Source organism: Rhinatrema bivittatum, unplaced genomic scaffold (assembly GCF_901001135.1).
Source record: "Rhinatrema bivittatum unplaced genomic scaffold, aRhiBiv1.1, whole genome shotgun sequence".
In the NCBI taxonomy this organism is placed as follows: domain Eukaryota; kingdom Metazoa; phylum Chordata; class Amphibia; order Gymnophiona; family Rhinatrematidae; genus Rhinatrema; species Rhinatrema bivittatum.
In genome coordinates this window covers 94,226-121,670 of record NW_021820389.1, presented here as the reverse complement: position 1 = coordinate 121,670, position 27,445 = coordinate 94,226, and the positions used below count along the sequence as shown (strand labels likewise).

At 47.6% G+C, this 27,445-nt stretch overlaps 1 protein-coding gene across 1 annotated transcript in view; it reads right to left on the bottom strand.

Moving 5' to 3' along the window:
• Nucleotides 1–221: 221 nt before the first annotated feature.
• Nucleotides 222–27,445, bottom strand: part of LOC115081603 (E3 ubiquitin-protein ligase TRIM39-like) — a 112,248-nt gene continuing 85,024 nt past the window's right edge. Inside the window, exons 4-9 of the mRNA XM_029586029.1 lie at nt 24,267–24,289; nt 22,295–22,404; nt 8,662–8,667; nt 8,532–8,561; nt 6,975–7,443; nt 222–228 (exon numbers count right to left, since the gene is read on the bottom strand). Of these exons, the coding sequence (XP_029441889.1) occupies nt 222–228; nt 6,975–7,443; nt 8,532–8,561; nt 8,662–8,667; nt 22,295–22,404; nt 24,267–24,289 (645 nt within the window). The remainder of the gene's footprint in view (nt 229–6,974; nt 7,444–8,531; nt 8,562–8,661; nt 8,668–22,294; nt 22,405–24,266; nt 24,290–27,445) is intronic.

The window sequence follows — 27,445 nt, the reverse complement described above, 5'->3', positions numbered from 1 at the left end:
CAGACTTCCAGACTCCTAGTTGATATGTCTGTGCTTTTGGAAATGATCCGTATTTTTATTTAGGGTATTTACAGGATTTGGTAGTATGCACTTTATGGAGCATGTGAGTATAGGATGGAAATAAAATGAATTCTAATTAAGTACAAAGTTGTTTGTTTCAAGTTTCTCTTTTAGAAAGTGAGTTAGGAGTTCATAGTATAAAAAAAAAAAAAGCACTACCATTATCCCCTTAAGAAAAGGAACACAAACAGTTTAAATCCCAGATGGAGAACAGCTCACTCGCCACACCTTATGTAGTGCTTCCTAGTTGCATGACAAAAGAAAACAAGAACTTCGTTTGACTGCTATTTGCTGAATTAAGATATATCAGAATGTTAATTTCAACCATGCTGCAATTGCATTTTAACTATTATCTTACTTTATTGTATGTCAGATTTTATATCTTTCCAGATTGAAAAAAGAAAACCTCTTTGCCATTGGAGCTGTAAAGCATGAAAATTATATTTTTCCTCAGTTTGATTTTTTTCCCATTTTTAAATAGATCTATTTTAATTTTAATCCTGATTTTTGTTTTATTATGGATCGATCCAAATATTTTTTGAGCTCAAATATGTTAATTGTTGTTTGTCTTTATTGTGTTATGTGTGTGTCATGACACCTGAAGAATGCAATGAATGAATTTGTGTGTCAGTTTAGTGAAATGCATGTTTCTGTGTGATGTCTGAGCATTTAAGTTGTCTGTGTTCCTGAGACTATAGCATATTACCTAATAATAAAGAGATTATTATGCAGATGTAGGGATAGATGTAGGGAGCTAAGGCCATGACAGATTTTGTCTCATTGATTAATTTTAATTTGTTTTGTTCTTACTAGGCTTTAATAACATATACATCTAATGCTGATTTAAGAGGCTGTGCTTTGATGTCTAGAATTCACCCAGCAGGAGAAAGCTGCATACATCTGATGTCATTGATTTTAGAAATCATCCTATCCTTGGCCACAGAAGTTATTACATACTATATGGACTGAAATGCTTACAATTTATACCTGATCTTTGCTTTTCTCTTTGTTCTGTGGGAGTGACTTTATGCAGAATCTAGGTTCTTTCATTCTCTGCCAGTACTTAGGTGTTCAAGTTTAATGATATCATCTGAAGTGATGCTATTTTTATGATTTTGTATGTTCCAAGTTTAGTAGTATTTTCCAGTCTTAGAATTTCTAAGACTGTATTTCTATGCTGAATCAGCTAAATGAATATGTACTAGGTTTTTCTTTATCTTTATCTATGGAAGCTGCTTTGATTACATAGAAGGTGATGTGTCTCAGTGTGATTCAAATATGATAATTCATGGTTCAAGAGGGATATCTATTAGAGATGTGAATCGTGTCCTCGATCGTCGTAACGATCGATTTCGGCTGGGAGGGGGAGAGAATCGTATCGTCGCCGTTTGGGTGTTTAGAGTATCGTGAAAATCGTTAAAATCGTGAACCGGCACACTAAAACCCCCTAAAACCCACCCCAACCCTTTAAATTAAATCCCCCACCCTCCCGAACCCCCCCAAATGCCTTAAATTACCTGGGGGTCCAGCGGCGGTCCGTAGCTAAATCGGGGGAAGGGGGAGGGCAGGAAAACCGGCACACTAAAACACCCTAAAACCCACCCCCGACCCTTTAAATTAAATCCCCCACCCTCCTGAACCCCCCCCCCAAATGCCTTAAATTACCTGGGGGTCCAGCGGCGGTCCGGAACGGTCTCCTGCAATTGAATCGTGTTGTCTTCAGCCGGCGCCATTCTGCGCCGCCATTTTGCAAAATGGCGGCACAAAATGGCGGCGGCCATAGACCAACACGATTCGACTGCAGGAGGTCGTTCCGGACCCCCGCTGGACTTTTGGCAAGTCTTGTGGGGGTCAGGAGGCCCCCCCAAGCTGGCCAAAAGTCCCTGGGGGTCCAGCGGGGGTCCGGGAGCGATTTCCTGCCGCGAATCGTTTTCCGTACGGAAAATGGCGCCGGCAGGAGATCGACTGCAGGAGGTCGTTCAGCCGGGGTCCGGAACCCCCGCTGAATGACCTCCTGCAGTCGATCTCCTGCCAGCGCCATTTTCCGTATGGAAAACGATTCGCGGCAGGAAATCGCTCCCGGACCCCCGCTGGACCCCCAGGGACTTTTGGTCGAATTGTGTTGGTCTATGGCCGCCGCCATTTTGCGCCGCCATTTTGCAAAATGGCGGCGCAGAATGGCGCCGGCTGAAGACAACACGATTCAATTGCAGGAGACCGTACCGGACCGCCGCTGGACCCCCAGGTAATTTAAGGCATTTGGGGGGGGGGGGTTCGGGAGGGTGGGGGATTTAATTTAAAGGGTCGGGGGTGGGTTTTAGGGTGTTTTAGTGTGCCGGTTTTCCTGCCCTCCCCCTTCCCCCGATTTACGATTTTTTGACGATAAATCGGGGGAATTGGTATTGTATCGTGGCCCTAACGATTTTTGACGATTTAAAATATATCGGACGATATTTTAAATCGTCAAAAAACGATTCACATCCCTAATATCTATATATATTCCTCTTTCACACCAGCATAAGTTAGAAGCTATTCCTATTCTTTTGATTTGCAGCTTGCACTTATGGTAATCACTTTGCTGATCTTTAATATTTCAATATTCTATTTTTTATTCTAATTTCTTCGCTGAACCCTTTTTGAATATCTTTTTCCTATGACACTATCTATTAGATTTTACCTAATGACTGTTTCACTCTCTTTGACAAATATTTCTTACTAGTGTAGCCTGTGAATTTATTATGAGATTGTTCTCCTTGAAACAAATACACACCTTATACATGAGAAGCACTGTCATAGGGATCTGCAATAATTCTATTACTATATCTTTCGGCATATTAATTGCTCATTGTTCTTTTTTCCTTAGCTTGGCCCTATCACTATAAACCCTATCTGTGAGTTAAAATATTCTGTTTATAAGCTAGTTTGTTTCCATTTAGGATTCCAAAGGGGAAGATATAATTTTCCTTATTTCTGTTTTTTATTTTTATTACATTTTTTCCTTTCTTTGTGCAAAGACTCACACTGATGGTTTATCAATCCTGCATAGTACATTATTTTGTTTTAGATCACATAATATGCTAAAGACTTTCTCACAAAGTCAGCTTTCACTTGTTTCCTTGATTATCCCCAAATACACTTAGACTTACCATCATCTAAGAAGGGTATTAGCCCCACTTCTCTAGAAGTATCTGAAGACGAAGCAGTATTACTAGCCTTCATCTACCTTAATAACTTATACCCCTTGACCAATACTGGTTTAGAAACCTTGCCATCTACAGCTGTATCATCTCTTGGATAGGTGACTGCCACAATTGAATTAGGACTGTCCATACAGTGATTGCTTTCACTGCTACAGGTTGTTGTCATAATACTGCATAGCACCATCAATTCCCTACAGAACTAGCATGATGTTGTGGACTTTTGCTATGCCTTTGCCTATCATGCATATGCCTCTGCTTTCGATGATTTGGATCTTCCATCACTGCAGCCTATGACCAGAATATGTCTTATGCTTTGCAACACTTTTATAACTTGTCCCACATTATGTATGCACTACACAGTATGAGTCCTTCTGCTGATTCTTGGTTTTCTTCTATTTTATTGGCTTCCTTCATTTTTCTGGTAATGTGCATTGATTATATCCCTGCTTGCCATTTTAATGAATATTCTCCTGGGTAGTTGTTTACAATAACAGTACTCTTTGACAAGACTTGCCCAGTATACCTAGTATTATATGAGAAACATAATATTTTCATACTATTCTCTCTTTGTTCTTATCTTTACATGTTATACCACTATTATGTAATTACTTGACTCTGAAAGATAACATATGTGATCTTGCTATTATAATTTAGGACCTTTTTATAACGCAGGTATCCGTATAGCTCAATTATAGAGCTAAGGGCTACCTAGTGATAATTAGTCTTTGTCAATTCATGAGTACATGTCTGCCTATGAGTCTCATTTACTTTAAGGGGGGGAATCTAGAGGGATAACAACACACATACAAGGTTAGTTGTTAGCTTACACATTTAGCCCATTTGCCATAGTCACTTCTCACTGTTCTGTCTTCACCTCTGGTACTTGGGTGTGCCACTTTGCCATGTGACAGTGGCACAAGAGGGAAATGAGGAGTATGCCTGATCAGACAACCAATATTGAGAAGGAAAATACCCAGACGCCTCTGCTGTTCTGTGGCTTGTCAGAGCTGAATGAACTCTGAGTGACTTTCTGAGTATGACTTGCAGAATTGTCCCTGAGATAGACAAGCTGGCACCAGAAAAGGTGAGGCCTATTCATTGGGTCACACAGAAGCAAGCAACGCGGGAGCTTCAGGCACTATTCTGTTGAAACCTCACTGGACAAGATCATTAACAGGACAAAAGGATTATCTGGAGAGTGAGGGCAAATCGGCTACATCTGGGAAAACTTGTCAGGGCAGTTCAGGGATAGGTTGTCATGACAACAGCATGATGTGTCTCTGTAAATGAGTCTTTGGGCACTCACGTAATTCTAGAAACTTCGACAATGCTGTATGTTTAACTATAAAAGAAGGGTCACTTCCTGTATCCAAGGAGATGCTGGTCATTCTGTAAGACAAAGGGCACCCAGTATCCAGCATCTCCCAAGAACACTTATAATGCCAAATAACCTTTACTCTATACCTTTTACTGAGTCTAAGTGTTCTTGTGTCCCTGGCCCTAAGCATGTACTATTATGTACACGTGTTACGGACGGGAAATCTTCAACCGCACGTTACAGTATCGATCTGCAAATTAGCAATTCTCTCAAATGTACAAGGAGACCCTACCCCCAGGAGCTTACAGTCTAAGTTAATAGCACTCGTCCTTACTCCTTCTCCAGACGATAATGTGTAGAGAGCGTGCACTGTGATAGCAAGACCCCCCCTCCCCCAGAGAAATGTACAGGAGAGGAGGGAGGAGCAAACGGAAAACAGATTTTATTAATTTTATTATTAATATTCCTCTTATCATTGCTGCAGTATCACAGACATCATTTACCACCAATTACATACAAGTACAATGAGTCCCTGCCTGAGAGAGGTTACTAAGTTAATAATACTCATCCCTACACCGTCCTAGAGTTCAGTGCTTTATAAGTACAGAAGAAAGGCAGGAGAGAGGGAGTGAGGGAGTGGGAGAAGGTGTAGAGATGAGATTTATTCTCTGCATTGTAAAATGAAACTTCCCCTGCCTCATAGTCCAGGAGAATCCCCACTGCCCGGGGTCTCTCACTCCCAGCCTGGCACTGGGAGGATCCTCAGAGCTGCTTTATAAGTATAGAAGAAAGGCAGGAGAGAGCCAGTGAGGGTGTGGGAGAAGGTGTAGAGATGAGATTTATTCTCTGCATTGTAAAATGAAATTTCCCCTGCCTCGTAGTCCAGGAGAATCCCCAATGCTCGGGGTCTCTCACTCCCAGCCTGGCACTGGGAGGGTCCTCAGAGCTGCTTTATAAGTACAGAAGAAAGGCAGGAGAGAGGGAGTGAGGGTGTGGGAGAAGGTGTAGAGATGAGATTTATTCTCTGCATTGTAAAATGAAACTTCCCCTGCCTCATAGTCCAGGAGAATCCCCACTGCCCGGGGTATCTCACTCCCAGCCTGGCACTGGGAGGATCCTCAGAGCTGCTTTATAAGTACAGAAGAAAGGCAGGAGAGAGCCAGTGAGGGTGTGGGAGAAGGTGTAGAGATGAGATTTATTCTCTGCATTGTAAAATGAAACTTCCCCTGCCTCATAGTCCAGGAGAATCCCCACTGCCCGGGGGCTCTCACTCCCAGCCTGGCACTGGGAGGATCCTCAGAGCTGCTTTATAAGTACAGAAGAAAGGCAGGAGAGAGCCAGTGAGGGTGTGGGAGAAGGTGTAGAGATGAGATTTATTCTCTGCATTGTAAAATGAAACTTCCCCTGCCTCATAGTCCAGGAGAATCCCCATTGCCCGGGGTCTCTCACTCCCAGCCTGGCACTGGGAGGATCCTCAGAGCTGCACCATAAGTACAGAAGAAAGGCAGGAGAGAGGGAGTGAGGGTGTGGGAGAAGGTGTAGAGATGAGATTTATTCTCTGCATTGTAAAATGAAACTTCCCCTCCCTCATAGTCCAGGAGAATCCCCACTGCCCGGGGTATCTCACTCCCAGCCTGGCACTGGGAGGATCCTCAGAGCTGCTTTATAAGTACAGAAGAAAGGCAGGAGAGAGCCAGTGAGGGTGTGGGAGAAGGTGTAGAGATGAGATTTATTCTCTGCATTGTAAAATGAAACTTCCCCTGCCTCATAGTCCAGGAGAATCCCCACTGCCCGGGGGCTCTCACTCCCAGCCTGGCACTGGGAGGATCCTCAGAGCTGCTTTATAAGTACAGAAGAAAGGCAGGAGAGAGCCAGTGAGGGTGTGGGAGAAGGTGTAGAGATGAGATTTATTCTCTGCATTGTAAAATGAAACTTCCCCTGCCTCATAGTCCAGGAGAATCCCCACTGCCCGGGGTCTCTCACTCCCAGTCTGGCACTGGGAGGATCCTCAGAGCTGCACCATAAGTACAGAAGAAAGGCAGGAGAGAGGGAGTGAGGGTGTGGGAGAAGGTGTAGAGATGAGATTTATTCTCTGCATTGTAAAATGAAACTTCCCCTCCCTCATAGTCCAGGAGAATCCCCACTGCCCGGGGTCTCTCACTCCCAGCCTGGCACTGGGAGGATCCTCAGAGCTGCTTTATAAGTACAGAAGAAAGGCAGGAGAGAGGGAGTGAGGGTGTGGGAGAAGGTGTAGAGATGAGATTTATTCTCTGCATTGTAAAATGAAACTTCCCCTGCCTCATAGTCCAGGAGAATCCCCACTGCCCGGGGTCTCTCACTCCCAGCCTGGCACTGGGAGGATCCTCAGAGCTGCTTTATAAGTACAGAAGAAAGGCAGGAGAGAGCCAGTGAGGGTGTGGGAGAAGGTGTAGAGATGAGATTTATTCTCTGCATTGTAAAATGAAACTTCCCCTGCCTCATAGTCCAGGAGAATCCCCACTGCCCGGGGTCTCTCACTCAGGGGGAGCTGGGTCCAGGGGGAGGTGAGGGCCCTGCATTTACCTCCATACCACAGCCCCACTCCCCAGTATCCCACCTCAGGTGTTAGTGAGATCCACCCCTCCCTCCTCACAGAGTCTCTGCACACCCCCAGGTCACAGTAACCCCCCTCCTCCAGCTCCACCCCCACCTGCCAGTAATGTCTCCCCGAGGTGAAGCCCTCACGCCCCAGCACATAGAGATAAGAATCAAATCTCCTCGGACTGGGGGGGAGGCTCTGCTTTCTCTCTCCCCATCTGACACTTTTCCCACCCTCATACAGGAGGAGCTCAGGATGCGCAGTTTCAGGATCCAGAGTCACAGGCACTGCAGAGAGGAGGAGACATTAATAAACATGAGCACACACTCCTCATTGGCTCCTCACACACCTCTAACCCTCATAGGTTCCCTATACACCCGGCTCTAACTCTCATTGGCTCCTCACTCTCCCACCCCCTAAACCTCATTGGCTGCTCCCTGAGTCAGTTCCTTAGTCTATGAGAGGAGCTCTGTTATTGGCTGTCACTCACTGAGAGGGCTCACCATACCAGTGATCCTATTGGCCATCTGCTGTCCAGTATCTCCCATTGGACCGATTCCCCTGACATCATCAGTGACAGGGAGTTTCTAATTGGCTAATTCCCTGCCGGGCTTCCTATAACTCACAGCCCCATTGGCCTCCTCTTCCCATTTATATTTCCCTTCCCTGAAACCCCTCCCCCTGTGACCCCCCACCATTAAAGCCAGGGGCAGTCCTTAGTATAAGGGGCGGAGTCTGTGTCACTCCCTGCATGCGCTCCTGAGGCAGGAAGTGCAGTAATTGCCCCGTGCGGCAGGAGGGAGCGGTGCTGGCGCTGGGGTCTGCACTGGGAGAAGCTGCACCGGCCACGCAGGCGGGAAGGAGACGCAGAGAGCGGAGAGAGCGGGGCCAGCACAGAGCAAGGGGCAGAGGAGAGGGAAGGCTGCAGGGGCAGCAGATTCACAGCTGAGAGGGGGAAGGGGGGAGGGCAGGGGGATGCAGAGGGAGGAGAGGGAGGATGATTTCAGACAGAAGGTGGGTGAGGGGCAGGGAATGGAGGGACGGTGATAGTGATGGAGGAAGAGCCAGGGGGAGCTCAGGAGGCTGCAGGGGCAGCAGATTCACAGCTGAGAGGGGGAAGGGGAGAGGGCTGGGGCATGCAGAGGGGGAGGAGAGGGAGGATGATTTCAGACAGAAGGTGGGTGAGGGGCAGGGAATGGAGGGACGGTGATAGTGATGGAGGAAGAGCCAGGGGAGCTCAGGAGGCTGCAGGGGCAGAAGATTCACAGCTGAGAGGGGGAAAGGGAGGGGAAGGGTGAGGCTGGAGGAGACCCTGTAGCAGCTCTCATTCATAGACGGGATCATTTGTATAATTAGTTATATCAGAGGCAGTTACCTGCATATCTGCCACATCCCATCCACCAATCTGAATTAAAACAAAGAGAAACACGGATCAGAGGTCAGAGAAGAGAAATAAATACAGGGCCAGGCAGAAATATATTTATCAGACTGTGAATAAAACTTACCCAGTCCTGCAGGGTGGGAAGAAACAGTAAGAAATAGAGAAATGTTAGAGCTTCCAGTTTATAAAACATCCATCAGAGAACTTGTGACATTTCCTCTGTTATAAAGAAAGAACTTGGCATTTTATATGCGCTAGAATAGAATCATAAACAGATATTTATACAAATGATAATTCTCTGTTTTTATGTGCATCAGACGTGTAACAGAAATCCCAGACAAATTCACGCTGTCTTCTTATTGCTATTTGACAGATAATTCAGAATTGTTAGAGGTTCCTCTTTGGGATTTTATTGATTTCTGAGCCTGGAAGTTGTCTCTGAACTGATTCTGCATTTTGTCTCCTGTTCTAAGGCTGATGCTGAGGATACAATCAGGATAACATTGTTGGGACTTCTCAGGGTAATTATCAAAGACATTTCTAGTGGTAAAAATCATTAATTGTGTCCCCTGAATATGGCTGAAGGAACAAGGGCTGAGTGGAGAGGTTTCCAGGAACAGGTGTTAAAGGTGCACCTGTTGAGTGAAGGTGTTCCCAGGGTGTGGGTATTAAAGTTGCGCACATTGACTGGAAGCATTCCCGGGGGGAGGGTGCTAAAGATGCATGCAGTGAGTGGAGATGTTCCCAGGGGGAGGATGCTAAAGATGCATACAGTGAATGGAGATGTTCCCGGGGGGAGGGTGCTAAAGATGCATGCAGTGAATGGAGATGTTGCTGGGGGGAGGGTGCTAAAGATGCATGCAGTGAGTGGAGATGCTTCCGGGGGGAGGGTGCTAAAGATGCATGCAGTGAGTGGAGATGTTCCCGGGGGGAAGGTGCTAAAGATGCGTGAAGTGAGTGAAGATGTTCCCTTGGGGAGGGTGCTAAGGATGCATGCAGTGAGTGGAGATGTTCCCGGGGAGAGGATGCTAAAGATGCATGCAGTGAGTGGAGATGTTCCCGGGAAGAGGATGCTAAAGATGCATTCAGTGAGTATAGATGTTCCCTGGAGGAGGGTGCTAAAGATGCATGCAGTGAGTGGAGATTTTCCTAGGAGAGGGTGGTAAAGATGCATGCAGTGAGTGTAGATGTTCCTGGGGGGAGGGTGGTAAAGATGCATGCAGTGAGTGGAGATGTTCCCTTGGGGAGGGTGCTAAAGATGCACGCAGTGAGTGGAGATGTTCCCGGGGAGAGGGTGCTAAAGATGCATGCATTGAGTGGAGATATTCCCGGGGAGAGGGTGCTAAAGATGCATGCAGTGAGTGGATATGTTCCCGTGGGGAGGGTGCTAAAGATGCATGCAGTGAGTGGAGATGTTCCAGGGGAGAGGATGCTAAAAATGCATGCAGTGAGTAGAGATGTTCCCGGGGGGAGGGTGCTAAAGATGCATGCAGTGAGTGGAGATGTTCCCGGGGAGAGGGAGCTAAAGATGCATGCAGTGAGTGGAGATGTTCCGGGGAGAGGGTGCTAAAGATACATGCAGTGAGTGGAAATGTTCCCAGGGGGAGGGTGCTAAAGATGCATGCAGTAAGTAGAGATGTTCCCAGGGGGAGGGTGCTAAAGATGCATGCAGTGAGTGGAGATGTTGCCAGGGAGAGGGTGCTAAAGATGCATGCAGTAAGTAGAGATGTTCCCAGGGGGAGGGTGCTAAAAATGCTTGCAGTGAGTGGAGATGTTCCGGGGAGAGGGTGCTAAAGATACATGCAGTGAGTGGAAATGTTCCCAGGGGGAGGGTACTAAAGATGCATGCAGTAAGTAGAGATGTTCCCAGGGGGAGGGTGCTAAAGATGCATGCAGTGAGTGGAGATGTTCCCAGGGAGAGGGTGCTAAAGATGCATGCAGTAAGTAGAGATGTTCCCAGGGGGAGGGTGCTAAAGATGCATGCAGTGAGTGGAGATGTTCCCAGGGAGAGGGTGCTAAAGATGCATGCAGTGAGTGGAGATGTTCCCAGGGGGAGGGTGCTAAAAATGCTTGCAGTGAGTGGAGATGTTCCGGGGAGAGGGTGCTAAAGATACATGCAGTGAGTGGAAATGTTCCCAGGGGGAGGGTACTAAAGATGCATGCAGTAAGTAGAAATGTTCCCAGGGGGAGGGTACTAAAGATGCATGCAGTAAGTAGAGATGTTCCCAGGGGGAGGGTGCTAAAGATGCATGCAGTGAGTGGAGATGTTCCCAGGGAGAGGGTGCTAAAGATGCATGCAGTAAGTAGAGATGTTCCCAGGGGGAGGGTGCTAAAGATGCATGCAGTGAGTGGAGATGTTCCCAGGGAGAGGGTGCTAAAGATGCATGCAGTGAGTGGAGATGTTCCCAGGGGGAGGGTGGTAAAGATGCATGCAGTGAGTGGAGATGTTCCCAGGGGGAGGGTGCTAAAGATGCATGCAGTGAGTGGAGATGTTCCCGGGGAGAGGGTGCTAAAGATGCATGCAGTGAGTAGAGATGTTCCCACGGGGAGGGTGGTAAAGATGCATGCAGTGAGTGGAGATGTTCCCGGGGAGAGGGTGCTAAATATGCATGCAGTGAGTGGAGATATCCCGGGGAGAGGATGCTAAAGATGCATGCAGTGAATGGAGATGCTCCCAGGAAGAGAATGCTAAAGATGCATGCAGTGAGTGGACATGTTCCCTGGGGGAGGATGTTAAAGATGCATGCAATGAGTGGAGACATTCCCAGGGGGAGGGTGGTAAAGATGCATGCAGTGAGTGCAGATGTTCCCAGGGGAGGGTGCTAAAGATACATGCAGTGAGTGGAAATGTTCCCAGGGGGAGGGTGCTAAAGATGCATGGAGTAAGTAGAGATGTTCCCAGGGGGAGGGTGCTAAAGATGCATGCAGTGAGTGGAGATGTTCCCAGGGAGAGGGTGCTAAAGATGCATGCAGTAAGTAGAGATGTTCCCAGGGGGAGGGTGCTAAAGATGCATGCAGTGAGTGGAGATGTTCCCAGGGAGAGGGTGCTAAAGATGCATGCAGTGAGTGGAGATGTTCCCAGGGGGAGGGTGGTAAAGATGCATGCAGTGAGTGGAGATTTTCCCGGGGAGAGGGTGCTAAAGATGCATGCAGTGAGTGGAGATGTTCCCGTGGGAGGGTGCTAAAGAAGCATGCAGTGAGTAGAGATGTTCCCAGGGGGAGGGTGGTAAAGATGCATGCAGTGAGTGGAGATGTTCCCGGGGAGAGGGTGCTAAAGATGCATGCAGTGAGTGGAGATGTTCCCGGGGGGAGGGAGCTAAATATGCATGCAGTGAGTGGAGATGTTCCCAGGGGGAGGGTGTTAAAGGTGCATGCAGTGAGTGGAGATGTTCCCGGGGAGAGGGTGCTAAAGATGCATGCAGTGAGTGGAGATGTTCCCGGGGAGAGGGTGCTAAAGATGCATGCAGTGAGTGGAGATGTTCCCGTGGGAAGGGTGCTAAAGATGCATGCAGTGAGTGGAGATATCCTGGGGAGAGGATGCTAAAGATGCATGCAGTGAGTGGAGATGTTCCCGGGAAGAGGATGCTAAAGATGCATGCAGTGAGTGGAGATGTTCCCTGGGGGAAGATGTTAAAGATGCATGCAGTGAGTGGAGATATTACCAGGGGGAGGGTGGTAAAGATGCATGCACTGAGTGCAGATATTCCCAGGGGGAGGGTGCTATAGATTCATGCAGTGAGTGCAGATGTTCCCTTGGGTAGTGTGCTAAAGATGCATGCAGTGAGTGGAGATGTTCCCGGGGGGAGGGTGCTAAAGATGCATGCAGTGAGTGGATATGTTCCCGTGGGGAGGGTGCTAAAGATGCATGCAGTGAGTGGAGATGTTCCAGGGGAGAGGATGCTAAAAATGCATGCAGTGAGTAGAGATGTTCCCGGGGGGAGGGTGCTAAAGATGCATGCAGTGAGTGGAGATGTTCCCGGGGAGAGGGAGCTAAAGATGCATGCAGTGAGTGGAGATGTTCCGGGGAGAGGGTGCTAAAGATACATGCAGTGAGTGGAAATGTTCCCAGGGGGAGGGTGCTAAAGATGCATGCAGTAAGTAGAGATGTTCCCAGGGGGAGGGTGCTAAAGATGCATGCAGTGAGTGGAGATGTTGCCAGGGAGAGGGTGCTAAAGATGCATGCAGTAAGTAGAGATGTTCCCAGGGGGAGGGTGCTAAAAATGCTTGCAGTGAGTGGAGATGTTCCGGGGAGAGGGTGCTAAAGATACATGCAGTGAGTGGAAATGTTCCCAGGGGGAGGGTACTAAAGATGCATGCAGTAAGTAGAGATGTTCCCAGGGGGAGGGTGCTAAAGATGCATGCAGTGAGTGGAGATGTTCCCAGGGAGAGGGTGCTAAAGATGCATGCAGTAAGTAGAGATGTTCCCAGGGGGAGGGTGCTAAAGATGCATGCAGTGAGTGGAGATGTTCCCAGGGAGAGGGTGCTAAAGATGCATGCAGTGAGTGGAGATGTTCCCAGGGGGAGGGTGGTAAAGATGCATGCAGTGAGTGGAGATGTTCCCAGGGGGAGGGTGCTAAAGATGCATGCAGTGAGTGGAGATGTTCCCGGGGAGAGGGTGCTAAAGATGCATGCAGTGAGTAGAGATGTTCCCACGGGGAGGGTGGTAAAGATGCATGCAGTGAGTGGAGATGTTCCCGGGGAGAGGGTGCTAAATATGCATGCAGTGAGTGGAGATATCCCGGGGAGAGGATGCTAAAGATGCATGCAGTGAATGGAGATGCTCCCAGGAAGAGAATGCTAAAGATGCATGCAGTGAGTGGAGATGTTCCCGGGGAGAGGGAGCTAAAGATGCATGCAGTGAGTGGAGATGTTCCGGGGAGAGGGTGCTAAAGATACATGCAGTGAGTGGAAATGTTCCCAGGGGGAGGGTGCTAAAGATGCATGCAGTAAGTAGAGATGTTCCCAGGGGGAGGGTGCTAAAGATGCATGCAGTGAGTGGAGATGTTGCCAGGGAGAGGGTGCTAAAGATGCATGCAGTAAGTAGAGATGTTCCCAGGGGGAGGGTGCTAAAAATGCTTGCAGTGAGTGGAGATGTTCCGGGGAGAGGGTGCTAAAGATACATGCAGTGAGTGGAAATGTTCCCAGGGGGAGGGTACTAAAGATGCATGCAGTAAGTAGAAATGTTCCCAGGGGGAGGGTACTAAAGATGCATGCAGTAAGTAGAGATGTTCCCAGGGGGAGGGTGCTAAAGATGCATGCAGTGAGTGGAGATGTTCCCAGGGAGAGGGTGCTAAAGATGCATGCAGTAAGTAGAGATGTTCCCAGGGGGAGGGTGCTAAAGATGCATGCAGTGAGTGGAGATGTTCCCAGGGAGAGGGTGCTAAAGATGCATGCAGTGAGTGGAGATGTTCCCAGGGGGAGGGTGGTAAAGATGCATGCAGTGAGTGGAGATGTTCCCAGGGGGAGGGTGCTAAAGATGCATGCAGTGAGTGGAGATGTTCCCGGGGAGAGGGTGCTAAAGATGCATGCAGTGAGTAGAGATGTTCCCACGGGGAGGGTGGTAAAGATGCATGCAGTGAGTGGAGATGTTCCCGGGGAGAGGGTGCTAAATATGCATGCAGTGAGTGGAGATATCCCGGGGAGAGGATGCTAAAGATGCATGCAGTGAATGGAGATGCTCCCAGGAAGAGAATGCTAAAGATGCATGCAGTGAGTGGACATGTTCCCTGGGGGAGGATGTTAAAGATGCATGCAATGAGTGGAGACATTCCCAGGGGGAGGGTGGTAAAGATGCATGCAGTGAGTGCAGATGTTCCCAGGGGAGGGTGCTAAAGATACATGCAGTGAGTGGAAATGTTCCCAGGGGGAGGGTGCTAAAGATGCATGGAGTAAGTAGAGATGTTCCCAGGGGGAGGGTGCTAAAGATGCATGCAGTGAGTGGAGATGTTCCCAGGGAGAGGGTGCTAAAGATGCATGCAGTAAGTAGAGATGTTCCCAGGGGGAGGGTGCTAAAGATGCATGCAGTGAGTGGAGATGTTCCCAGGGAGAGGGTGCTAAAGATGCATGCAGTGAGTGGAGATGTTCCCAGGGGGAGGGTGGTAAAGATGCATGCAGTGAGTGGAGATTTTCCCGGGGAGAGGGTGCTAAAGATGCATGCAGTGAGTGGAGATGTTCCCGTGGGAGGGTGCTAAAGAAGCATGCAGTGAGTAGAGATGTTCCCAGGGGGAGGGTGGTAAAGATGCATGCAGTGAGTGGAGATGTTCCCGGGGAGAGGGTGCTAAAGATGCATGCAGTGAGTGGAGATGTTCCCGTGGGGAGGGAGCTAAATATGCATGCAGTGAGTGGAGATGTTCCCAGGGGGAGGGTGTTAAAGGTGCATGCAGTGAGTGGAGATGTTCCCGGGGAGAGGGTGCTAAAGATGCATGCAGTGAGTGGAGATGTTCCCGGGGAGAGGGTGCTAAAGATGCATGCAGTGAGTGGAGATGTTCCCGTGGGAAGGGTGCTAAAGATGCATGCAGTGAGTGGAGATATCCTGGGGAGAGGATGCTAAAGATGCATGCAGTGAGTGGAGATGTTCCCGGGAAGAGGATGCTAAAGATGCATGCAGTGAGTGGAGATGTTCCCTGGGGGAAGATGTTAAAGATGCATGCAGTGAGTGGAGATATTACCAGGGGGAGGGTGGTAAAGATGCATGCACTGAGTGCAGATATTCCCAGGGGGAGGGTGCTATAGATTCATGCAGTGAGTGCAGATGTTCCCTTGGGTAGTGTGCTAAAGATGCATGCAGTGAGTGGAGATGTTCCCGGGGGGAGGGTGCTAAAGATGCATGCAGTGAGTGGAGATGTTCCCGGGGGGAGGGTGCTAAAGATGCATGCAGTGAATGGAGATGTTCCCGGGGGGAGGATGCTAAAGATGGATGCAGTGAGTGGAGATGTTTCTGGGGGGAGGGTGCTAAAGATGCATGCAGTGAGTGGAGATGTTCTCAGGGAGAGGATGCTAAAGATGCATGCAGTGAGTGGAGATGTTCCCGGGGGGAGGATGCTACAGTTGCATGCAGTGAGTGAGATGTTCCCGGGGGAGGGTGCTAAAGATGCATGCAGTGAGTGGAGATGTTCCCGGGGGGAGGGTGCTAAAGATGCATGCAGTGAGTGGAGATGTTCCCGGGGGGAGGATGCTAAAGATGCATGCAGTGAGTGGAGATGTTCCCGGGGGGAGGATGCTAAAGATGCATGCAGTGAGTGGAGATGTTCCCGGGGGAGGGTGCTAAAGATGCATGCAGTGAGTGGAGATGTTCTTGTTATGATTTTTTGTTATGATTTCTTGTTGTTTAATCTATTCTTCCATACTGACTCAGGTTAACCCCCCGCCCAGTTCTCCTTCCCTGTTGAAATGTATTTTCCAAGCCTTCTGTTAACATGTGAACCATTGTGATGTCCCCACTAATACCGGTATATAAAAGTTTCTAAATAAATAAATGTTCCCGGGGGAGGGTGCTAAAGATGCATGCAGTGAGTGGAGATGTTCCCGTGGGGAGGGTGCTAAAGATTCATGCAGTGAGTGGAGATGTTCCCGGGGGGAGGGAGCTAAAGATGCATGCAGTGAGTGGAGATGTTCCCAGGGGGGAGGGTGCTAAAGATGCATGCAGTGAGTGGAGATGTTCCCTGGGGGGGGGGCTGCTGAAGATTCATGCAGTGAGTGGAGATGTTCCCTGGGGGAGGGTGCTAAAGATGCAGGCAGTGAATGGAGATGTTCCCGGGGGGGAGGGTGCTAAAGATGCATGCAGTGAGTGGAGATGTTCCCGTGGGGAGGGTGCTAAAGATGCATGCAGTGAGTGGAGATGTTCCTGGGGGAGGGTGCTAAAGATGCATGCAGTGAGTGGAGATGTTCCCGGGGGGAGGGTGCTAAAGATGTATGCAGTGAGTGGAGATGTTCCCGTGGGGAGGGTGCTAAAGATGCATACAGTTAGTGGAGATGTTCCTGGGGGGGGGGGCTATAGATGCAGGCAGTGAGAGGAGATGTTCCCAGGGGGGGGGAGGGTGCTAAAGATGCAGGCAGTGAGAGGAGATGTTCCCAGGGGGGGAGTGTGCTAAAGATGGTAAAACACAATATTCACAGTAAAGTGATGACTTATCTGTTGTGATGTGGTGCAGCACTGCCGAGAGCAGGAACTGACAAGACACCTTAAGGCGGCAGTTAATACCAGTGCCAGATAGCAGGGGGCCTATTTCAGACCGTACGAAAGTGCCCGGGAGAGGGGCACCAGCCCGCTCTCCCACCGAAAGAGACAAAATAACTGTGCCCTGCATCCCGCAGGGAGCACAGAAGAGAAGGCCTGAAGAAAAATCACACGAATGTGATGCAGCTGTCAAGGAAGGTACACTCCCTGTGCAGAGGCTAGGGAGAAAGACGAGGGGGAGGAGGGGACCACTGCCAGGCATGCACCTGTGCACTGATGGGAAAGAGGGAAGGAGGGAGGGGGAAACCGTAACCCTGGCGGGGGTCCAGACAGCAGGGGGCCTATTTCAGACCATACAGAAAAATGCCCGGGAGAGGGGCACCAGCCCACTCTCCCACCGAAATAGTCAAAGAACTGTGCCCTGCATCCCGCAGGGAACACAGAAGAAAGGCCTGAACAAAATCACAAAGATGTGACGCAGCTGACCAAAGAGGTACACTCCCTGCGCAGAGGCTAGGGAGAAAGACGAGGGGGGGGGGGGGGGAGGAGGGGACCACTGCCAGGCATGCACCTGTGCACTGATGGGAAAGAGGGAAGGAGGGAGGGGAAACCGTAACCCTGGCGGGGGTCCAGACAGCAGGGGGCCTATTTCAGACCATACAGAAAAATGCCGGGGAGAGGGGCACCAGCCCACTCTCCCACCGAAATAGTCAAATAACTGTGCCCTGCATCCCGCAGGGAACACAGAAGAAAGGCCTGAACAAAATCACAAAGATGTGACGCAGCTGACCAAAGAGGTACACTCCCTGCGCAGAGGCTAGGGAGAAAGATGAGGGGGAGGAGGGGACCACTGCCAGGCATGCACCTGTGCACTGATGGGAAAGAGGGAAGGAGGGAGGGGAAACCGTAACCCTGGCGGGGGTCCAGACAGCAGGGGGCCTATTTCAGACCGTACAGAAAAATGCCCGGGAGAGGGGCACTAGCCCACTCTCCCACCGAAATAGTCAAATAACTGTGCCCTGCATCCCGCAGGGAACACAGAAGAAAGGCCTGAACAAAATCACAAAGATGTGACGCAGCTGACCAAAGAGGTACACTCCCTGCGCAGAGGCTAGGGAGAAAGACGAGGGGGAGGAGGGGACCACTGCCAGGCACGCACCTGTGCACTGATGGGAAAGAGGGAAGGAGGGAGGGGAAACCGTAACCCTGGCGGGGGTCCAGACAGCAGGGGGCCCAAGTGAAGATGAGAGACTACACTTCCCAGGTTCCCTGAACCGGCACCCGACCCCTGGCTGGAAAGTGAGCAGGAGCAGGTGGAGGAAATAGGGACTGATCCCTATGACTCAGCAGAACCAGGGAACCTGAGGAAGAGGGCGTGCCCCCGTGGTGGAGCTGGCCACAAAAGTCCGGCTCCTCAGAGTCTCTGGAGGAGGAGATGGAGGTAAGTTTGGGAGAGGAAAGCTCCAGCTGTTCCTCTATGGAGGTGGAATAACCAGGAGGTTGGGGGATGGTAAATCCTGGGTTTATACAAGGATGTTGAAGAGAGGTTAGAAGGAAATTATGGTTTGAATGCTGTTTAACTCTGAGCTTGCTAAAGTGAACCTAAGCAGTTAGGCTTGGGGTTTGTACAGTCATTGTTGCAGGGCTGCAGCCGGTGAGGCTACAGGACTACATTAAACCCTTTTGTGATAAAAGCCTTTTTCTCTGTGTACTGTTTGGGAGTGCCAGGACTAGAGGCTGTGAGGTGTCCATAGCAGCGCTGTGCATGAGCTGTGCAACTAGACGGGACGTGGCATAGGAGCGAAGACGGAGGCCTGAAGCCCAGCACAGCCCCACAGTGTGCTGAGCGGATGGGCGTGATCGTGACACTGTATATAAAGTTAAATATTACATGGGGTCATATTCAGTAGGAAGTGAGTGACAGATGGACTGAGCTGCTCTCTCTGTTGGTAAAACACAATATTCACAGTAAAGTGAGGACTTATCTGTATATAAAGTTAAATATTACATGGGGTCATATTCAGTAGGAAGTGAGTGACAGATGGACTGAGCAGCTCTCTCTGTTGGTAAAACACAATATTCACAGTAAAGCGAGGACTTATCTGTATATAAAGTTAAATATTACATGGGGCTCATATTCAGTAGGAAGTGAGTGACAGATGGACTGAGCTGCTCTCTCTGTTGGTAAAACACAATATTCACAGTAAAGTGAGGACTTATCTGTATATAAAGTTAAATATTACATGGGGGTCATATTCAGTAGGAAGTGAGTGACAGAAGGACTGAGCTGCTCTCTCTGTTGGTAAAACACAATATTCACAGTAAAGTGAGGACATCTGTATATAAAGTTAAATATTACATGGGGTCATATTCAGTAGGAAGTGAGTGACAGATGGACTGAGCAGCTCTCTCTGTTGGTAAAACACAATATTCACAGTAAAGTGAGGACTTATCTGTATATAAAGTTAAATATTACATGGGGTCATATTCAGTAGGAAGTGAGTGACAGATGGACTGAGCTTCTCTCTCTGTTGGTAAAACACAATATTCACAGTAAAGTGATGACTTATCTGTATATAAAGTTAAATATTACATGGGGCTCATATTCAGTAGGAAGTGAGTGACAGATGGACTGAGCTGCTCTCTCTGTTGGTAAAACACAATATTCACAGTAAAGTGAGGACTTATCTGTATATAAAGTTAAATATTACATGGGGGTCATATTCAGTAGGAAGTGAGTGACAGATGGACTGAGCTGCTCTCTCTGTTGGTAAAACACAATATTCACAGTAAAGTGAGGACTTATCTGTATATAAAGTTAAATATTACATGGGGGTCATATTCAGTAGGACGTGAGTGACAGATGGACTGAGCTGCTCTCTCTGTTGGTAAAACACAATATTCACAGTAAAGTGATGACTTATCTGTATATAAAGTTAAATATTACATGGGGGTCATATTCAGTAGGAAGTGAGTGACAGATGGACTGAGCTGCTCTCTCTGTTGGTAAAACACAATATTCACAGTAAAGTGAGGGCTTATCTGTATATAAAGTTAAATATTACATGGGGTCATATTCAGTAGGAAGTGAGTGACAGATGGACTGAGCTGCTCTCTCTGTTGGTAAAACACAATATTCACAGTAAAGTGAGGGCTTATCTGTATATAAAGTTAAATATTACATGGGGGTCATATTCAGTAGGAAGTGAGTGACAGATGGACTGAGCTGCTCTCTATGTTGGTAAAACACAATATTCACAGTAAAGTGAGGAATTATCTGTATATAAAGTTAAATATTACATGGGGGTCATATTCAGTAGCAAGTGGGTGACAGATGGACTGAGCTGCTCTCTCTGTTGGTAAAACACAATATTCACAGTAAAGTGAGGACTTATCTGTATATAAAGTTAAATATTACATAGGGGTCATATTCAGTAGGAAGTGAGTGACAGATGGACTGAGCTGCTCTCTCTGTTGGTAAAACACAATATTCACAGTAAAGTGAGGACTTATCTGTATATAAAGTTAAATATTACATGGGGGTCATATTCAGTAGGAAGTGAGTGACAGATGGACTGAGCTGCTCTCTCTGTTGGTAAAACACAATATTCACAGTAAAGTGATGACTTATCTGTATATAAAGTTAAATATTACATGGGGGTCATATTCAGTAGGAAGTGAGTGACAGATGGACTGAGCTGCTCTCTCTGTTGGTAAAACACAATATTCACAGTAAAGTGAGGACTTATCTGTATATAAAGTTAAATATTACATGGGGGTCATATTCAGTAGGAAGTGAGTGACAGATGGACTGAGCTGCTCTCTCTGTTGGTAAAACACAATATTCACAGTAAAGTGAGGACTTATCTGTATATAAAGTTAAATATTACATGGGGGTCATATTCAGTAGGAAGTGAGTGACAGATGGACTGAGCTGCTCTCTCTGTTGGTAAAACACAATATTCACAGTAAAGTGAGGACTTATCTGTATATAAAGTTAAATATTACATGTGGGTCATATTCAGTAGGAAGTGAGTGACAGATGGACTGAGCTGCTCTCTCTGTTGGTAAAACACAATATTCACAGTAAAGTGAGGACTTATCTGTATATAAAGTTAAATATTACATGGGGGTCATATTCAGTAGGAAGTGAGTGACAGATGGACTGAGCTGCTCTCTCTGTTGGTAAAACACAATATTCACAGTAAAGTGAGGACTTATCTGTATATAAAGTTAAATATTACATGGGGTCATATTCAGTAGGAAGTGAGTGACAGATGGACTGAGCTGCTCTCTCTGTTGGTAAAACACAATATTCACAGTAAAGTGAGGACTTATCTGTATATAAAGTTAAATATTACATGTGGGTCATATTCAGCAGGCAGGTTACTGGACATTTTATCATGTAAAGTTAGTGGGATAACTTGTGCTGTATGATTAGTGGGATAAATGTTCCTCTGGATCTACTTCCCTAAATCTGAGGGCTGCTTACGCTTCCAGCGCTCGTCGTTGCAGAAAAGTACTGGAAGCACCGTAAGCATATAAGAGGTTCCCTCACCCCCAGCAGGGTTTCTGCTGCTCCGGGGGCGGGGGAGGGTTTTGTGAGAGGGGGTGGGGAGAGGAGCTGCAAGGATCTGAGATCCCCCTGGCACATTTTACTCTATGGGAGGGGGCTTGGCGGGGGTTAGGGGGTTGCAGGGCTCAGATTTTGAATATTGACCTGTACACTTCTATATATTTCTTTATAACAAAAACAAATTCCCTTCACCTTATACATAACTGAGAGTAGGAGAGTGTAAATGATATTTATTATTTCCATAAGAACATAAGAAGTGTCCTGCTGGGTCAGACGAGGTCCATCGAGCCCAGCATCCTGTCTGACAGTGCCAGTCTGGGGCACGAGTACCCGGCAGACCCCCAATAGTTGATCCATTTCTTGTATCTCACTCCCAGGGATAAGCGCCGGCTTTCCTGACTCCACCTGGCTAATAACTCTTTATGGACTTTTCCTTCAGGGACTTCTCCAATCCTCTTCTGATCCCCCCATGCTACGTCCCTTAACCACGTCCTCCTGCAACAGATTCCATCGCTTGATTGTGCTGCGAGTGGAAAATACTTCCTATGATTGGAATTAAATCTGCCGCTTGCTACTATCATGGGATGTCCCTTAGTCCTATTGTTACTGAGAGGGTAAATAACCGTTCCCTATTTACCCGTTCCACCCCACTCATGATTTATAAATCCCAGTCATATCCCCTTCTCTGCCTTCTCTTCCTCCACAAGTCTCTCTGTAGAATATACTGAGAGATCTCAGAGATTTACATCTAAAATGTGTTTCATAGGGCAGGCTTTGCAATTTGAGATTTTGGCAAATGTAAGAGAGAGAATAAATAAGAGATCGGGAAAGAGAGGAGAGAACGGGATCAGGACCACAAACAGAGGAAGGAGAAGGGGAAGAGAGGAGCAATCTCTTATCTGTACAGACAGATTGCAGATCTGCATCTGAGAAACTCCACATTCTGACTGCTAATGATTTAATACAAACAAATAAAGCAAAAGTAAAAGAGAGAGATTCTTCTACCTCCAAAGCTTGTGATCACTTTCTTCAATTGCTGAGGGTATCTCAGTGGGAAATCCAATCTCAGGTCAGTAGAAACAGCCTCTGGTTTTGGAAACTTTGCATTCTCACACCTACAGGTAAGAGAGTCACTGAGATTATTCTGGGAGATGTTCAAGTATTTGTTTCCTTGATCCTCCAGGACTGGAGGATCAAGGAAACAAATATTTTAGTACACAATTCCTCATACGAATCGAATTGGGAAGGAGGTTTATAATATCATTATAGGAAGTACATGGATTGATGTACTCCGTTAAAAAGATTGGAAACTGTATGAAGAAAAGTATCTCTATTTTCATCAATAATAATTCGTGTTGTAACACTTATGTGTATTTTCTAAAATTTGTATAAATTTCTAAGTGTCTTATGTGTTGATATTTTTAATGAATGAATGTGAGTGTGTGGGTTGATTTTATAAATGTTAATGATTTTCAACCCCAGGGGATAGACATGGGACAGGAGGAGAGAATGAGATATAACTACAGGTAAGAAAATTACTAGGATTATTCTGGGAGATGTTCGACCCCAGGAAATAGAGATGGGACAGGTGGAAAGAATGAGATATAACTACAGGTAAGAGAGTCACTGGGATTATTCTGGGAAATGTTCAACCCCAGGAGATGGACATGGGACAGGAGGAGAGAATGAGATATAACTACAGGTAAGAGAGTCACTGGGATTATTCTGGGAGATGTTCAACCCCAGGAGATGGACATGGGACAGGTGGAGAGAATGAGATATAACTACAGGTAAGTGAGTCACTGGGATTATTCTGGGAGATGTTCAACTCCAGGAGATAGAGATGGGACAAGTGGAGAGAATGAGATATAACTACAGGTAAGAGAGTCACTGGGATTATTCTGGGAGATGTTCAAGTCCAGGAGATAGACATGGGACAGGTGGAGAGAATGGGATATAACTACAGGTAAGAAAGTCACTGGGATTATTCTGGGAGATGTTCAACTCCAGGAGATAGAGATGGGACAGGAGGAGAGAATGAGATATAACTACAGGTAAGAAAGTCACTGGGATTATTCTGGGAGATGTTCAACTCCAGGAGATGGACATGGGACAGGTGGAGAGAATGAGATATAACTACAGGTAAGAGAGGCACTGGGATTATTCTGAGAGATGTTCAACCCCAGGAGATAGAGATGGGACAGGTGGAGAGAATGAGATATAACTATAGGTAAGAGAGTCACTGAGATTATTCTGAGAGATGTTCAACCCCAGGAGATGGACATGGGGCAGGTGGAGAGAATGAGATATAACTACAGGTAAGTGAGTCACTGGGTTTATTCTGGGAGATGTTCAACCCCAGGAGATAGAGATGGAGCAGATGGGATCATCCTGATGATGCCCTGGTCTTCAACCCTGTGAGCTAGGATGGGAAAGTTAGTGGAGGGAGGAGTGAACTATTCAGAACAGCTCCTCCTCTGAGGTTGCTGGAATAGCCCCCCACCCCCCGCTGCTTATAAAAGCGGCTGCATTAATTCTAGCTCAGGCATTCTGGATAAGAGTTAAAGAGAGTAGGAGTGTTTATCTGGAGTTGTTCCCCTGTTTGGGTTCTGGGTTACACAGCTTGAGCCATTACCCAAGTGGGAAGGGGATCAGGGCCTGCGTTGGTGCTGGTTCTACAAGAACATAAGACTTTGCCATTATGGGTCAGACCAAAGTTCCATCAAATACCTGGCAGGATCCCAAGGGGTAGAGAGAGTCCAAGCTGCTCATCCCAGTGAGAAGGGGATTCCTACAGCTCCACCTTAATAATGATTTATGGACGTTTCCTCCAAGAACTTGTCCAAACCAAATCCCACTTCTCCCACCAGTTCACCAATCAGTAAAATCCTTTGTTACCCCTCTTATCCCCTCCAAACTCCATCACTAAAAATATAAATTTCCAACCACATAGAAAAGATGAGAAAGTAACTTGTACCTGCTCAGGGTATCCTTCACATCCTAGAGGAGAAACAAGACAGAGATTATTTCTAGCTCCACCCTACAGATCATGAGCAGCTGTTATACACTTTAGGATATTCCACACTCAGCTCTGTGCAATCACATAACTGCCTGTTTATGGAGCAAAGAAACTCCATGCAATGAAAGAGGATCCTCCTTCCTCCTTCTCACAGGCAGGGAGCAGTTTGATGAGGAGCAGGCATTGGGGGCTCCTAATCAGAGCTGCCTGGGAAGGAACAGGAGAGAGGCTGGGACTGATGGGTTTCCTTATGAGAGCTCCCCTGGAAGATGTAAGGAGAGAGGCCGGGACTGAGGGGTTTTCTTATGAGAGCTCCCCTGGAAGATGTAAGGAGAGAGGCCGGGACTGAGGGGTTTTCTTATGAGAGCTCCCCTGGAAGATGTAAGGAGAGAGGCCGGGACTGAGGGGTTTTCTTATGAGAGCTCCCCTGGAAGATGTAAGGAGAGAGGCCGGGACTGAGGGGTTTTCTTATGAGAGCTCCCCTGGAAGATGTAAGGAGAGAGGCCGGGACTGAGGGGTTTTCTTATGAGAGCTCCCCTGGAAGATGTAAGGAGAGAGGCCGGGACTGAGGGGTTTTCTTATGAGAGCTCCCCTGGAAGATGTAAGGAGAGAGGCTGGGACTGAGGGGTTTTCTTATGAGAGCTCCCCTGGAAGATGTAAGGAGAGAGGCCGGGACTAAGGGGTTTTCTTATGAGAGCTCCCCTGGAAGATGTAAGGAGAGAGGCCGGAACTGAGGGGTTTTCTTATGAGAGCTCCCCTGGAAGATATAAGGAGAGAGGCTGGGACTGAGGGGTTTTCTTATCAGAGCTCTCCTGGAAGATGTAAGGAGAGAGGCTGGGATGGAGGGGTTTTCTTATGAGAGCTCCCCTGGAAGATGTAAGGAGAGAGGCCGGGACTGATGGGTTTTCTTATGAGAGCTCCCCTGAAAGATGTAAGGAGAGAGGCCGGAACTGAGGGGTTTTCTTATGAGAGCTCCCCTGAAAGATGTAAGGAGAGAGGCCGGGACTGAGGGGTTTTCTTATGAGAGCTCCCCTGGAAGATGTAAGGAGAGAGCCTGGGACTGAGGAGTTTTCTTATGAGAGCTCCCCTGGAAGATGTAAGGAGAGAGCAAAGAGTGAATGAGGCTGTGTTGAGCTTCTACATCAGTAGATGGAGCTGGTGGTCAGGGCTGGGTCTCACTGTCACTCCCAGGGGTAGCTCAGCACTGCCAGAGACTGAAGGTGACAGTAAGGGTAACTCAGTTTTCCCAGGGGAGCTCAAGGCAATCTGGTGCCTGATATGAGAGATGTGATGATGCTTTTCCTCCCCTCCCCTACCAAGCACAATGCAGAGTAAATCACCGGGCAGTCGAAAGTGAAGGGGATATTGATAAGAACATTAGATTTGCCATACTGGGTCAGACCGAGGGTCCATCAAGCCCATAGTCCTGTTTCCAACAGTGACCAATCCAAATCAGAAGTACCGAGCAAGCAGGCAAACATTATTTATCTATTTACTAGCCGTTAAGCCCGTAACAACGGGCTACATTTAAATTTTTTTTTCCGGTCCATTTCCTTCCCTCTCCCTCCCCCCACTCTCTCCTCCCTCCCCCCTCTATTCTCCCTCTCCTCCCTCCCCCCTCCCCTCACCTCACTCTCCCCTCACCTCACTCTCCCCTCCCCTCCCCTCACTCTCTCCTCCCCCCCTCCCCTCACTCTCTCCTCCCCCCTCCCCTCACTCTCCTCCCCCTCACTCTCTCCTCCCTCCTCCCCTCCCCTCACTCTCTCCTCCCTCCCCCTCCCCTCAGCTCACTCTCCCCTCACTCTCTCCTCCCCCTCCCTCACTCTCTCCTCCCTCCCCCCTCCCCTCAGCTCACTCTCTTCTCACTCTCTCCTCCCCCCTCCCCTCCCCTCACTCTCTCCTCCCCTCTCCTCACTTACTCCCCCTCTCTCAATCCCCTCCCCCTTCAGCTCATCCACAACCGGCAGACAGGGGGGTGTCCCTCCCTCGCGCGCGTCGCCGTCACCGCCGCTACTGCTCCTCCCTCCCTCGCGCGCGTCGCCGCCAACAATTTCAATGTGTTATCCACTATGATGCCTAGATCTTTTTCCTGGGTGAAAGTTCCTAATATGGAACCTAACATCGTGTAACTACGGCAAGTGTTATTTTTCCCTATATGCATCACCTTGCACTTGTCCACATTAAATTTCATCTTCCATTTGGATGCCCAATCTTCAAGTCTTGCAAGGTCTTCCTGTAATGTATCACAATCCGCATGTGATTTAACTACTCTGAATAATTTGGTGCCATCAGCAAATTTGATAACCTCACTCTTCGTATTCCTTTCCAGATCATTTATAAAGATATTGAAAAGCCCAGGTCTAAGTCCAGATCTCTGAGGCACTCCACTGTTTACTGTTTTCCACTGGGAAAATTGATCATTTAATCCTACTCTCTGTTTCCTCTGTTTTAACCAGTTCGCAATCCACAAACGGATATCGTCTCCTATCCCATGACTTTTTCATTTTCTTAGAAGCCCCTAATGAGGGACTTTGTCAAACGCCTTCTAAATATCCACATCTACTATTCATAATTATCCATGTTTATTAACTCCTTCAAAAAAATGTAGCAGATTTGTGAGGCAAGACTTCCCTTGGGTAAATAAATGCTGTGTCCCATTAAACCATGCCTTTCTATATGCTCTGTGATTTTGATGTTTAGAATATTTTCCACTATTTTTCCTGGCACTGAAGTCAGGCTCACCTGTCTATAGTTTCCTGGATCACACCTGGAATTGTTATTAAATATTGGGATTACATTGGCCACCCTCCAGTCATCAAGTACAATGGATGATTTTAATGATCAGTTATAAATTTTAACTAATAGATATGAAATTTCATTTTTTAGTTCCTTCAGATCCCTGGGATGCATACCATCTGGTCCAGGTGATTTGCTACTCTTTAGTTTATCAATGTGCCTACTACATCTTCTAGGTTCACAGAGATTTTGTTCAGTTCATTTGAATCATCACCCTTGAAAACCATCTCTGGAACCAGTATCTCCGCAACATCGTCAATAGTAAACACAGAAGTAAAGAATTAATTTAGTCCTTCTACAATGGCTTTAACTTCCCTAAGAGCACCTTTATCCCCTCGGTC